This window comes from Sciurus vulgaris (genome assembly GCF_902686455.1).
Source record: "Sciurus vulgaris genome assembly, chromosome: 4".
Taxonomy (NCBI): domain Eukaryota; kingdom Metazoa; phylum Chordata; class Mammalia; order Rodentia; family Sciuridae; genus Sciurus; species Sciurus vulgaris.
In genome coordinates, this window is record NC_136464.1 from 146,223,164 (window position 1) to 146,238,619 (window position 15,456).

Here is a 15,456-nt window from a genome sequence, read left to right on the forward strand (position 1 = left end):
TGGTAAAATTAATAAGATTACATAAGATTAATAAGATTACATAATCACATAGAAAAATACTGATCAACAGTTTTTATACACACACACACACACACACACACACACACAGAGTTATGTTTAAAAAAGATATAAAACCCTAGAGTACATTCTCAACTATTTTTTAACAATGTGTGACACAAACAAAAAAAGGTGAGAAATAAAACATAAATAAATGTTATTTAAAAAGTATCTATTTTCAAAAAAAATTATAATAAACATATTCTTAACACTCAGAAAAGAAGAGCATGACTTCTATTTAAAGAAAATAAAAGTCTGGGCTGGGGATATAGCTCAGTTGGTAGAGTGCTTGCCTTGCAAGCACAAGGCCCTGGGTTCAAGCCCAGCACCACAAAAATAAATAAATAAATAAATAAAATTTTAAAAAAAATCTAAAGACTAATCTCACTTTTCTATCCTAGGACCTACTGTTTCCATAACATACTCAGCTTGAGATCACAAAAGAAAACACAAGCCTTCTCCTCTGGGAGTGAAAGAAAAGAGTGGAACATATTTCCGACACTCTGGCTCTTCGGGAGCTGTCCAAGGGACTGGTTTCTGTCTCACCTGACTCCACATGCAGATGGGGAACCAGCACACTTTGGATGTCTGGGGGCCACTGAGAACAAAAGAGAATGCAGAGGTTTGTGGCAGCACCAGAAAACTTGGGTACCCTCGCCAGAATCTGACAGCTCACCATGATTGAGAAAAAGCACCAGCTCACGACTCTTTATCTATACCACAAGGAAATAGAAAACAAAACAAAAAACAAAAAAACAACTAAACCCAAAGTTAGCACAGGATGCAAATCATAAAAAAAACAAAGACTCAAAAACAACAGGAAAAAAAACAACAAAGAGCTGACTTGTTGAAAGACCAACTAACTCAATCAACCTTTGACTGTATTAACTGGGAAAACAAAGGACTCAAATAACAAAAATCAGAAATAAAAGAGACATTACAATTAATAATACAGAAATAGAAAGAATCATGAGATTACTATGAATAATTATACACCAAAACACACTGCCTAACCTAAAAGAAATAGATAAATTCCTAGAAATACAGCCAACTGCTATTGTTTAGATAAGTGTCTCCCAAAAGATCTGGTTGTTGAAGACTTGATCCCCAGGGCAGTGCTTTGGGAGGTGGTAGAACCTTGAGGAGGTGGGGCCTTGTGGCAGGCCAAGAGGTCATTGGTGACACATCTTTAAAGGGGATCATGGACCCTTGGTATCCCTCTGTTACTTAGGTTCATAACTGGTAATGTTAGCAGTTCACTGTCATCCTATTATTGCTATCTGGTCCAAAACAATGTGGCTGCCAGATCTTAGACTGAAATCCCCAAAACTATGAAGTAAATAAAGCTTTTCTCTATAAGTTGTTTATCTCAGGTATTTCATTATAGTAATGAGAGGCTGACACAGTACCTACTAAGACTGAACCAAGAAGAGATTAAAAAAACTGAACAGACCTACACATAGGAACGACACTGCATCAATTAATCAAAAACATTCCTACAAAGAAAAGTCCAGGAAAGGACTGCTTCACTAGAGAATTCTATCAAACATTTTTTAAAAGAATTAATACAACCTCTTCTCAAACTCTTCAAAAGTGAAAGAAATGGAAAACTAATAACACATTTTATGAAGCCAACATAATCCTGAAACCAAAATCAGACAAAGACTCTACAAGAAAAGAAAGCCACAGGCCAACATCCTTCATGATGCATTAAATTCTCAACAAAATAACAGCAAACCCAATTCAATAGCAATTCATGGATTATACATCATAACCAAGTGGGATTTATTCCTGGAATGCAAGAATGGTTTGATATATGAAAATCAAAGATTTCATGTTAATATGCTATATTAACAGAATAAAGGACAAACACCACGAACATTTTAATTGATGCAGAAAAAAACAGTAAACAAAATTCAACACTTTCAAAATAAAACACTCAACAAACTAAGATTGAAATTACTTCAATTATAGTAGTGGCAATATGCAAAGAGCTTACAGTCAACATCAAATTAAGACATAAAAAACTGACGTCAGATACAAAGGTTGCCATCTCTTGTTACCTGCATTTAACATAGTACTAGAAGTCCTTGACAGAAAAATGTGATAAGAAAAAAAAAAAAATCTCCTCTGCAAAAAATTAAAATTATGTCTTTCACAAGTGAGATGATACTATACAAAAAACCCATAATAATCCCAAAAGGAAAAGGGAAAAAAAAAACAAAACTGAATAAACAAGTTCAGCAAAATTGCAGAAATCAAATGAACAACCAAAAATCAGTAGCATTAACATATTAAGAAGATTGGTACACCATGACCAAGCTGGTCTGGGTTTTATTCCAGAAATGCAAGGATGGTTTAATATATATACAAATTATTAAATGTAATTCATCACATAAAAAGTTAAGGGCAAAAATCACTTAGTTATCTCAATAGATGCAGAGAAGGCCTTTGACAAAATTCAGCTCCCGTTCATGATAAAAACACTAAAGAAGCAAGGGATAGACAGAACCTATGTCCACATCATAAAGGCTACATATGAAAAACCAAAGCCAACCTTATAATGGGACAAAACTAAAAGCATTTCCTTTAAAATCTGGGGCAAGACAAGGATGTCCACTCTTACCACTCCTATTTAATATAGTGCTAGAAATTCTAGCCAGAGAAATTAGGCAAGAGAAGGAAATAAAAGGGATAAAAATAGAAAAGGGAGAACTAAACTTATCACTGTTTGCAGAGAATATGATTCCATACATAGAAGATCCCAAAAATTCTAACAAAAGACTTCTAGAGTTAATAAATGAATTTGGTAAAGCAGTAGGTTACAAAATCAACATATAAAAATCATTAGCTTTCCTATATACCAACAATAATCTGCTGAGAAAGAAATCAGGAAAACAATTCCAATCACAAGAGACTCAAAAACAAATACCTGAGAATAAATCTAACCAAGGAGGTGACAGACCTCTACAGTGAAAACTATAGAACACTGAAGAAAGAAATTGAAGAAGACCTCAGAAGATGGGAAGACCACCCATGTTCATGGAGAGACAGAATGTTACTACAGTGGCCAGACTATCAAAAGCAATATACAAATTCAATGCAATCTCCATCAAAATATCAATGATATTTTTCACAGAACTAGAAAAAACAGTCCTAAAATTCATTTGAAAGCAAAATAAAAGGCCCATAATAGCCAAAGCAATTTTAAGCCAAAAAAGCAATGCTGACAGCATCACAATACGTGACTTCAAATTATACTACAGAGCTATAGTAACAAAATCTGCATAGTACTGGCAAAAAAAAGGGAACATAAACCAGTGGTGTAGAGTAGAAGACACAGAAACAAGCACACAGTTACAGTCATTTGATCCTTGACAAAGGTGCCAAAAACATACACTGGAGAAAAGATAGCCTTTTTAACAAATGGTGCTGGGACAACTGGTTATCCACAAGTAGAAGAATGATACTACACATTTATCTCTCACCCTATACAAAAATCAACTCAAAATGGATGAAAGTGCTAGGTCCACTCCTGTAATCCCAGTAACTCACTCAGGAGCCTGAGGCAGGACAATCTCAAGTTCAAATCCAGCCTCAGCAATTCAGCAAGGCCCTAAGCAACTTAGCAAGACCCTCTCTCAAAATTTAAAAAAAAAAAAAAAAAAAAAGGTATGCGGAGGGGCTTGGATGTGGCTCAATGGTTATGTGCCCCTAGGTTCAACACCCAATAACCAAAAAAAAAAAAAAAATCAAAGACCTAGGAATTAGACCCAAAATTATGCAACTACTAGAAGAAAATGTAGGGTCAACACCCCAGCATATAAGCATAGGCAACAACATTCTCAATAGGACCTCTAAAGTTTAGAAAACAATACCAAGTGTTAATATATGGGATGGCATCAAATTAAAAAGGCTTCTGCACAGCAAAGGAGACAATTAAGAATGTGAAGAATGATCCTACAGAATGGGAGAAAATCTTTACTAGCTATCTGACACAGGATTAATATCTAGAATATATAGAGAATACATAAAAATTTTTACACAAAACAATTAAATAATGCAATTAATAAATGGGCAAATGAATTAAAGACACTTCTCAAAAGGAGAAATACAAATAGCCAACAAATATATAAAAAATGTTCAACATCATTAGCAATTAGGGAAATGCAAATTAAAACATCACTGAGAGCTCATTTCACACCAGTCAGAATGGCAGTCATCAAGAACACAAACAATGATAAACGCTGGAGAGGATGTGGGGGAAAAGGGGCACTTTTACACTGTTGGTGAGATTGTAAATCAATACAACCACTATGGAAATGAGTATGGAGGTTCCTCAAAAAAGGAATCATGTGACCCAGCTATATTACTCCTTGGTATTTATCCTGAAGAATTAAAGTCATAATACTACAGTGATACATGCATACCCATGTTTATAGCAGCACAATTCACAATAGCCAGATTATGGAACCAGACTAGGTATCCTGCAACATGTGAATGGATAAAGTAAATGTGGTATACACAATGGAGTTTTATTCATTCATCAAGAAAAACGAAATTATGTCATTTGCGGGAAAATGGATGAAACATGAGACCATCATGTTAAGCATAAAAAGTCAAACTCAGAAGGTCAAGGGTCATATGTTTTCTTCTCATATGAGGAAGCTAGAGAGGAAAAAGGAAAAGAAAGGTGGAGGCAGATCTCATGAAAATCAAAGGGAGATCAGTAGAGGAAAGAGACCAGTCAATGGAAGCAACAGATGGAAGAGGGAAGTGCTAAGAAGTTATACTGGCCAAATTATATTGTTAATATTATGTGCATGTGTAGATATGTAATAACAAATCACATAATTATGTACAACTATAATGTACCAATAAAAAATGTGAAAAAAATGAAAAAAGTCAGTTGCATTTCAGTGTATTAGCAATTAACAATTTGAAAAGGTAATTAAGGAAACAATCCTATTTACAATAGATTCAAAAAGAATAAAATATTTAAAAGTAAACTTAAATAAGGTGGCTTATGCACTGGAAACTATAAAACATTGTTGAAAAAAATCAAAGACACAAATGGAAAGATTCCTGATTTCATAGATAGGAAGATGCATACTGTTAAGATGTGCATATTATCATTTTCAATCTACAGATTCTAGGCAATCCCTATCAAAAGCCCAAAGGTACTTTTTGTACAAATAGGGGGAGAAAAAAAAAAAAAAAAGCCAACTCACCCTAAAATTCATAGGTAATCTCAAAAGACTCAGAGGCATCAAAAACTCTTTAAGAAATAAAAAATTGGAGGCCTCATGCTTCCTGATTTCAAAACAACATAACAAACTATAATAATCAAAACAGTATCACACAGGCATAAAGACGGAGGTAAAGACCAATGAAAGAGAAGAGAGTTCAGAAATAATCTCTCACATGTATGATTAAATGATCTCAACAATGGTGTCAAGGATACACAATGGGGGTAAAAATAGTCTATTCAACAAATGGTGCAGGAAAAACTGGGTATTCACATGACAAAGAATGATGCTGGGCCTGTACCTTACACCATATCCAAAAACTGACTTAAAATAATTAAAGATCTAAACATACAAAACCCAAAACTATAAAATTCCTAGTAGAAAACAAAGGAAAAGGTCCATATCATTGAATTTGGTAATGATTTCTTATATATGACACCAAAAGCAGTAATAAGCCAATGTGATCATATCACTTAAAAACTTCTACACAGCAAAGGAAATGATCAGCAAAGTAAAAAAGCAATCTACAGAATGGAAGAAAATATTTGCAAAACACACAGTCCAATTAAGAAATGAGCTATATACTTGAATATTTGGTATTTCTCAAAAGAAGAAAAAAGAAAGAAAAAGATATACAAATCACTGGTAAACTTATGAAAAGTCATTCAATATCACTAATTCCTAGGGAAATGTAAATCAAAATCACAATGAGATATCACATTACACCCTTTAGAAGAGTAACATCAGGGGAAAAAAACAGAAAATAAGTTTTGACAAGGATATGGAGAAATTGGAATCCCTATGTGCTACTATGGAAACCTCAAAAAATTAAAAATTGAATTACCAGTAATCCCACTTCTAGGTAATATCTCAAAGAACTGAAAACAGACCTTAAAGAGATATATGCAGACCCATGCTCACTGGTAGTATTATTCACAACAGTGAAGAGGTGGAAGCAACCCGAATAGCCATCAAAAGATGAACAGATAAAGAAAATGTAATATATACATACAATGGATTATTATTTAGTCTTTAAAAATGAAATCCTGTCATATGCTACATCATGAATGAACTTTGAGGATATACGTCAAGTGAAATAAGCTAGTCAACAGACAAAAACTGTCCAATTTCATTTATGTAAGATATTCTAAAACAATCAATCTCTTAGAAAGTAGAATAGTTGTTACCAGGGGCTGGAAGGATGGGGAAAAGTGAGTTGCTTAATGAATACAGTTTCAATTTTATAAGACAAAAAAGTTGTTCAGATCTGTTGTACAAAATATGCAAATATTAAAAAATGTACATACAACGCTGCCACACTATATACTCAAAAATGGGTAAGATAGGAGGGAAACAAAGGAACTAGGAAATGAGACTGATCAAACTATGTTATGTGCATGTATGAATATGATAAAATGAATCCCACTATTATGTATAATTAATGATGTATCAATAAAAATAATTTTTCAAAATGGGTAAGATAATAAATTTTATGCTGTGGTTTTACAATTTAAAACATTTTCTTAAAATAAGAAAACCTCTGAACCCCAGAAGCCTAGTGATACTGTCACACATCTAGAAGTCAGGAGGGTAACATATTCTTAAGAACAAAGAAAGCTTCGTATCTGGGACCCTCCCAAACATTGCCATATGTCCCTGCATTTGGCTGGTTCTGATTTGTATTCTTTGGCTATACTAAAACTGTAATCCTAACAACAACATTTTCTTGAGCTCTTTAAGTCCTTAAATCAGAGAGATAGTGGATACCCCAGAATTTGTGGTCAGCTGCTCAGAAGTTATGGATCGCCAAACTTGAGGCTGGTGTCTGATGTGAGAGGTATCACGTGCAGGACTATTCCTTATCCTCTGAAATTTGGTCTAATTCTGGGAACTTGGTATAAGAAGTCATTACCATTAACTGCTCTTCCACCAGGTTTTAAGTAACAGAATTCATTGAGCCTTCTGAAAACTAAAGGAGAAAACACTAGCAAGTCTAAGTAAAGAAAATGCTTGCAATTATAATCTAATTTTAAGAACCTCTATAAAATTCAAATGGAAAGGTATTCTTCATTTCCTCTCTTGCAAGGCAGTTCCTAATTATAAGCTTTTACAAAGATCTAAAGAACAGAAAAAGAGTCAGCTTTAAAAAGAGCCTGTCCAATTATTATACGCTATTAAAGTAGGATATAGATAAATTAAATCTACAAATAACCACAAAATATATTCAATATGAGAGGTAAAGACCAACCAACTTTCAAAGTATTTAAACATTTCTATTTTAGTTTTAGTTTTCTTTTTAATATCAACAGATACAAGAAATGAAGAGCCTCAGAGAAGACAGTGCTAGTGGCAGGAAAAAGATAACATTAAACTCTCTCTAAAATAGTATTTAACAAGGCTGAAAAGTTGGAGTTAAGGCTAAAAAAAAAGTACGTATAAAATTATAATATATAAAAAAAAGTGAATAGCCCTTATTTATACTAATTCTACAACTACTTGCATTGATAAAGATCAGTTAAAATGAGAGTATAGATAGGAATTTGAAAATCAATACAGAATATTAGTTTAATTTTTAAACCTTAGTAATAAATTTTCAAAACAAATTAGTTTCAGCAAATAGTTGTAATTTCAAATAAATCAGTAATGCTATTTTCATAATCTTAACCAAGATTTTTCTTACTGGTTTTGCAAAAATGTTTGCCTTAAACGAGGTCTGAATTTAAAAGTGTATTATAAACCAGGTACATGCATGTAATCCCAGGGGCTCGGGAGGCTGAGGCCCCAAGCAACTTAGTGAAACCCTGTCTCAAAATTAAAAAAGGTTGATGATGAGGCTCAGTGATTAAGCACCACTGGGTTCATTCCCTGGTACCAAAAAAAATTTTAAATAAAAAAAGTATATGATAAAGCAACTATTTAATATAATAAAGATATATTTTTAGAAAAGAAAATTTTGGAATTGCTGTAGTACATTTTGTATCTATTTCAGGCGAATTTGAAAACTGACACAGTTAAATGTGCCAGTCATTTTCAGCAGACCATAATGTTTCAGTAGAAAAATGAAAGAAGCAAATGTGATTTGTTAAATTAGATTTGTCAAAGCTCCGAAGTAAGTACTAACAGGCACTAGGCAAGTGTTAAGAAATCTGATTTAACAAAAGTGCCAAACAGACTAGGCACTTAAATTGATTTTTTTTTGGCACACCAACCCTATCGTAGATATATGCCCAAATATCCTGATATGGAAACTAAAGAACAGTGGAGCTTATGATTCATCTCCTAAAAACAGGTAATAAAAGCAATTTTTAATGATCAGTTAATTTGTATGCATAAGATGTTAATTAAAGCGAAAATTATCTTTTTGTTTTCCTTTAAATAGCAGATTGGTTTTTTTCATTTAACAGAGATCTATCCACAGAGATTTCAAACAAAAGTTGGCTATACCCCAAAGAGTAACAACCACAACTCTACCTGGACTACTGTGATATCAAAGAACATTATAATATCTTTGGTCAAATAGTTTTACTAATATACTATTTTTAGCCTGAATTATTACAACCATGTATTACTTTTACAACTGAAATAAAAACAATTTTTCTTCAACAAGACTCAAATAATTCTCTGAAAATTCAAGTTCTTCAAATGAACTAAAATTTGATCCACTTCCCAAATGTCCTAATGTATAATTAATAACGCATACCATTTGCTACATTCACTGCAATCAAAATGATTACTCAAGATAGGATTCCTATCACAATTTGTCCAGGCATTTGTACCTTGCTTCTGACTATAACAAAAGTAAAAACATAACTAAGAAAATGATAGGTACTGATAAATAACATTAATGAAAAGGAATTTTAGTGAAAATAAATAAAAGTGTAAAAGTATCACTTCTGCAAATTTGAACAGTATATAAGATTTGTGTCATTTAATTTCTAAAATAATTTAAAAAACTAAATTTTACCACATAGAAACCTATAGAGATAAAACTATCACATAGGAATGAAACATTTTATATTGTATTCTGAGTGGGATTTTACTACCACCTAGTGTTATACCTTAAGAAATACTTCCTATAAAAATTAAAAACTGCAAAGGACAGGGCTGGGGATATAGCACAGTTGATAGAGTGCTGGCCCTGCAAGCACAAGGCCCTGGGTTCAATTCCCAGCACCGGGGGGAAAAAAAAATTGCAAAGGACACTTTTACTTGAAAATATAACTGTAGAGGGGGAAAAACAACACAGAATTGGATTTTTTTTGTTTGTTTGTTTGTTTTGTTTTGTTTTGTTTTGTTTTGTTTGAGACAGGGTCTTGCTAAGTACTTAAGGCTGGCCTATAACTTGAGATCCTCCTGCCTCACCTCCCAAGTCTTTGTGCACCACTGCATCTGGTCTAAAAATTGCTATTTAAAAAGAAAAAAAAAAGTTGCTCTAATATAAAACTTGAAACTCTGAAACAACTAGAGGGAAGTATAGGGGAATCATTTCAAGATATTGATACAGGCCAGGTGCAGTGGCACATGCCTATCATCCCAGCAGCTCAGGAGAAGGAGGCAGGAGAACTGCAAGTTCAAAGCCAGCCTCAACAACTTATTGAGGCCCTAAGCAAATCAGTGAGACCCTGTCTCTAAATAAAATACAAAAAGGGCTGGGGATGTGGCTCAGCTGTTAAGTGCCCCTGAGTTCAATCCCTAGTACACCCTCCCCCTGCAAAAAGAAGATATTGGTAATGACAATGGTTTTCTGGATAGGACTTCAAAATAAAAAATTGATAATGTTATTACATCAAATTAAAAAGCTTCTGACAGCAATGGAAACAATCAACATAGTAAAAAGACAACCTACAGAATGTGAGAAAATATTTTGCCAGCTAGTCACCTGACAGAGGATTAATATACAAAATATATATATAGAACTCAAAAACCTTAACAACAAAAATCAAGTATTCCAAATAACAGAATGAATGAAACATTACTCTATGTAAATTTATGATTACACAAATGGTACGCCTTTACGCCATGTACAAACAGAGAAACAACATGTATCCCATTTGTTTACAATAAAAAAAAAAAAAAAATCAAGTATTCCAGTTAAAAAATGGGCAAATGATCTGAATATACATCTCAAAAGCAGTGCAAATGGCCAATAAGTCTATGGAAAAAAATCCTCAATATCATTAGTCATAAGGAAAATGCAAACCAAAACTAAAATGAGATACCATCTAAACTTTAATGAGATACCATCTCAACCGAGTTAGAATGGCTACTATCAAAAAAATTAATAAATAAATAAGAAATGCTGACAGAGACATGGAGAAAAAAAAAGGATTAAACACTGTTGGTGGGAATGTAAATTAGTATAGGTACTATGGAAAACAGTATGGAGGTTCCTTCAAACACTAAAAATGGAACTACCATAAGATATAGCTATCACATTCCTGAGTATATATCCAAAGTAAATGAAGTCAGCTCAGCATAAAAAAGAGACACCTACATATCCATGTTTACTGTGGCACTATTCACAATAGCTTAGATATGGAATCATTTAGGTGCCTGTCAACAGATGAATGGATTAAGGATTTCATTAGGAAATCCTGTCATTTGCAACAAAATGAATGGAACTGAAGGACTTCATATTAAAGCTAAATAAGCCAGACACAGAGAGACAAGTTATTCCTGTTTACTCTCACATGTATAAACTGTGTGTGTGTGTTGGGGGGGGGGGGGGGGGGGGGGGGGAGCCAACCTGAAAGTAGAAGAGGGATTCTTAGGGAATAGAGACTGGGAAGGTTGTCAATAGGTGTAGGGGAGTGGAGTTTAGAAGAAATATAAATGGACATACGTGACAGATGCATAATTATGCATGTATGAAAATATCCCAATGAATCCCATTAATCTGTACAATTAACATGTTAATAACAATAAAGAAAAGGTACTTACTGAAACATTTAATAATGAACATCAGTATTTATTGTAAGGAAAGATGCCTGTTATATGTAAAGTTTATGGAAAAAAAAAAGATTAAAAAACTTTTTAAAAAGGGTTTTCTAACAGAAGAAACATTTTTGTGCCACTTAAAATCTATTACTTCAAATTATATATAATAATATTCTGGGGCTGGGGGGTAGCTCAGTGGTAGAGCGCTTGCCTAGCATGGGTAAGGCACTGGGTTCAATTCTCAGCACCACACATATAAATAAGCAAATAAAAATAAAGGTCCACCAACAACTAATAAAAAAAAATCTAAAATTAATAATATTCTACATCAAATCCTTATGTGGACTTCCTAATATATACCCAGTTTGTTTCCAAGAAAAGCTAGTTAACAGAGATTCAGCTTATAAAACCTAAGAAATGCATTTAAAGAGACAGATAATTATAGTATGTGATGATTAATAATACTCTCTCCATACACCAGTTCTATTAAAGGATTTTCATTGAGCCTGATGCCTATGTTCAATGCTAGAATTTTAGGCTCCATAAAGAAAGGACAGCAGGATTACAGTCATGTTCTTTAAAACTATATTGTTTGCTACTTAATGTCACCTTCAATTTACCAAGTACCAAATCATGTGGTGAAACAGAACTCAAACAGTAAAAAATACCAAAAGGTGAAAAAAGAAAAAAATGAAGCCATAGATACACATTTTCTTACTGGATTCTATGCTATAAATTATTTTCTGTCTACAGAATCTTGGAATCTAAAATAATCCAGAGATGATTTAAGTTATCTTAGTAAATTAACAATTTGGAAATTCCATATTTATTATTGCAAGGTTTTTCCTATAGCACTTCTTTTTTTTTTTTTTAAGTACCAGGGACTGAACCCAGGAGCACTTAACCACCGAGCCACATCCCCAGCCCTTTTTCCTATTTTATTTAGAGATAGAGTCTCACTGATTTGCTTAGGGCCTCACTAAACTGCTGAGGTTGACTTCGAGCTTGTGATTCTCCTGCCTCAGCCTCCTGAGCCTTAGGGATTATAGGTGTTCTGCACCCAGCTCAGCATTTTTAATCACAATATTGTGTACCAAAATTTTATAGCATTTACCATGCTGTTTTTAAAAATGACGTATCGTGCTCATGACACATACAAATGGATTATGCATAACACTTTAAAAATTTTTCCCATATAAACATATTCAGTTTTGGAAAATGAATGTCATAAATTTGTCCTAATTGTGTCATGTCTATAGTTACTCACCTGAAATGACCTTTCCATTGTTATTGCAAAATAGTATTCTCTCCTGGGATATTTTCGTTCACAGACCAAAACTTGATTGCATATTCTGCCTTTTTCTCCTGTTTGCTTGGTAAACAATTTTTTCCCAATCATCTGTGAGGAAACAGCTTTTGCTTCTTCTGGACTAAAATAAGAAAAAGAACTCAAATTCTTCTATCTTCCAACTGAGATAAATATACATCATAGCCAAAACCTTATGTCTTTTAATATTTAAATCTCCAGTATTTTTATGAGTTCAGTTAATCTCTAATAATGATGATTTTTCTTTTAAAAAAATATAACTTACGAGAAAACTATCTTTACTCCACCTTTAAGGCCACTTTCAAATGTTCCTTTTCCTCTACCACCAGCTAAAACCTGTGCCTTTATCACAACATCTTTTGAACCTAGAAGAAAAACATTTCTATTAGTTAGCAACCAGGGAGCCACATGCAAGACACAGTATTTTATTTTATATACACAATGATAGATGCTAATAAAGTCTTATGTATTCACAATACCAAAAAATGAGACATTCCATATACACAGATTTTCTAAAATCAAAGACTATAACATTCACCATCTAAAAATCCATGACTTTTAAAAAATTAGTCACTCAAATAATTTCTTAAAAGTACTATATATTGAAAATAATTTAACTACTCCTTTTAACATTTCAAGCAGCTAGTGCTTTGGAAGGTATTAAAAGTACAAAATTGAAACTCAAATGTTTTCTTAATGTCTCCCTGTCTCTCTAATGCCTCACATGTAAACTTGCTACCTTGAGAAAATCTGAGTTATAAATGCAATCTGGAGCAGGAATATGCCATAGGGGAGATATTACCAGTATTGGTACCAATTAAACTCTCTAACAGAAAGTCCTGTTAATACACATTATTGAGCAATAATATTATGAGTACTTATCAGGGGTTAATAAGATATTTATAGTAAAAAAATTCCTCATGCTATTTCGAAGTATTGTGCATATTTTATAAATATTCTGAATTTTTCTTCAGCAGGTAATCTGATAATTCCCCCTCTTCCTCCCCTGATTTGCTGTTTAAAACCAAAAACTAGCTGTTTAGCCTAAATACCTTCTCTATCTCCCAGACACAGAATTTCAGAGCTCCTCATATTGCCTCTTAAAGCATCTTGACCATTCTGTCAGTGTAGCATCGATGACTATATTAGGGCAAAATAATTAACCTTTAAGCTCAGGGTTAGGTTCCACCTCATCTGTTATAGCCCTAGCACAAAACAGTATGAGATACACAACTTTTCCATAAACATGTATTTGAACAGGCTGAAGATGGGTAGTACTATGGGGAAAAGTCATGCACATATTGTGCTACCAACCAGAGGTAGGTAGCAAATGCAGTTTGTGATCAAATAAGAAATGGATTAAATTTTAAACTTAAACAATTATTACAAAAGAATATCTATGAAATTAATGATGCAAGTTAGCCTACATAGGAAATGTTTATTACTTAAATCAGAAGATGACCCTATAGTTAATCAAGAGAGTGTTAAAAAAAAAAGACTCCTTGTCGTACTCCACAATTGTTAGAAAATCCTACTAATTCTGTCTTCAAAATTTATCTAGAATCTCAGCTACTTATCACCGTGTAGGTTCTGGTCCCAGTCATTACCTGGGGGACTCTCATCCCCCACAAAATAATCTTGAAGCAGTAGCCAAAGTGAGAAAATCATACTCTACTTAAAATTTTGCACTGAAACTCATTTCACTCAGAATAAAAGCCACAGTGTTTATAATGGCTTAAAAATTCCTACATAATTCATCTGAAACCCTTACCCTAAACTTCTATGCCCTCCTCATTGCTTACTCCCCTCCAGTTACATTAGTCTCCCCAGTGTTCCTGGACATGTCCCTGCCAGCCTTTAGGACTTGGCTGTTGTGTCCTCTGTCTGGAATACTTTTCATTCAAATGTTCATTTGGGAAAGGCCCTAATCTCCTTTAAATTTATATTTAAATACTAGATTGCCCATGAGGCATTACCTGATCACCCTACTTAATACTACAATCTTTCCACCTATGACCAATACCATTTCCCTAATCTAGTTTTATTCCCCAATAGAATTCATCACCTTCTAACACAACATATAATCTTCTCATGTACATCATTTGTTGTTTTGCTTCCCCCCTAGAATATAGTCTCTAGGATGGCAGATCTTTGTTGTATTTGTTGATGTTTACAAGTTTCTGGAAGGGTTCCCAGCACATATTTCACTAAATAATGAAAAAACAAATAAAGACAGACATGACTTCACAAAACTTGGACAGAAGTCTTGTAAATCTAGACTTTACCACTGCTCTTACAAAAATTCAGAACTGAAAATACTGGCCCTTAATCCTGCAACTTAGAGCAGAATTATGATTAAAAGCCATTTGGATTAGATAAGATCAACCCTATTCAATAGGCTATTCTCTATCATTCACAAGTATTTCCACATACAATATTAGGTAAAGATTTGAGTTATTTAAAAATTTCATTAAAACTAATAATAACTTTCTTATTGAGAAGACAACCTGTAGTTTTAGGGAATACAGAAAATTAGAGAAATGGTGTCCAAAAAGGAGCACTCACTATTTATTTTACCTGTTGCTGGTTACCTGTCAAGTCCTGATTTTCTAGTACTTTAAAAATATTCATTTGCATCCAAAGAGGATGGCTGTAATACAAACAGAACAAATGTAACATAGCCAGGCATGGTGGTACACACCTGTAATCCCAGAGACTAGGGAGGCTGAGGCAGAAAGATTCCAAGTTCAAAGCTAGCCTCAGCAATTTAGTGAGGCCTTAATAACTTAGTGAGACCCTGTCTCAAAATAAAAACTACAAAATATAAAGGGCTGGGGATGTAGCATCCCTGGGTTCAATCCCTGATTCTGAAAGATCAAAAATAAA

General features: G+C 33.4%; 1 protein-coding gene across 1 annotated transcript in view; it reads right to left on the reverse strand.

Annotated features, from left to right (window-relative positions):
- Positions 1-15,456, reverse strand: part of SUCLA2 (succinate-CoA ligase ADP-forming subunit beta) — a 47,091-nt gene that overhangs the window by 22,826 nt on the left and 8,809 nt on the right. Inside the window, exons 3-4 of the mRNA XM_079137672.1 lie at positions 12,836-12,935; positions 12,511-12,673 (exon numbers count right to left, since the gene is read on the reverse strand). Of these exons, the coding sequence (XP_078993798.1) occupies positions 12,511-12,673; positions 12,836-12,935 (263 nt within the window). The remainder of the gene's footprint in view (positions 1-12,510; positions 12,674-12,835; positions 12,936-15,456) is intronic.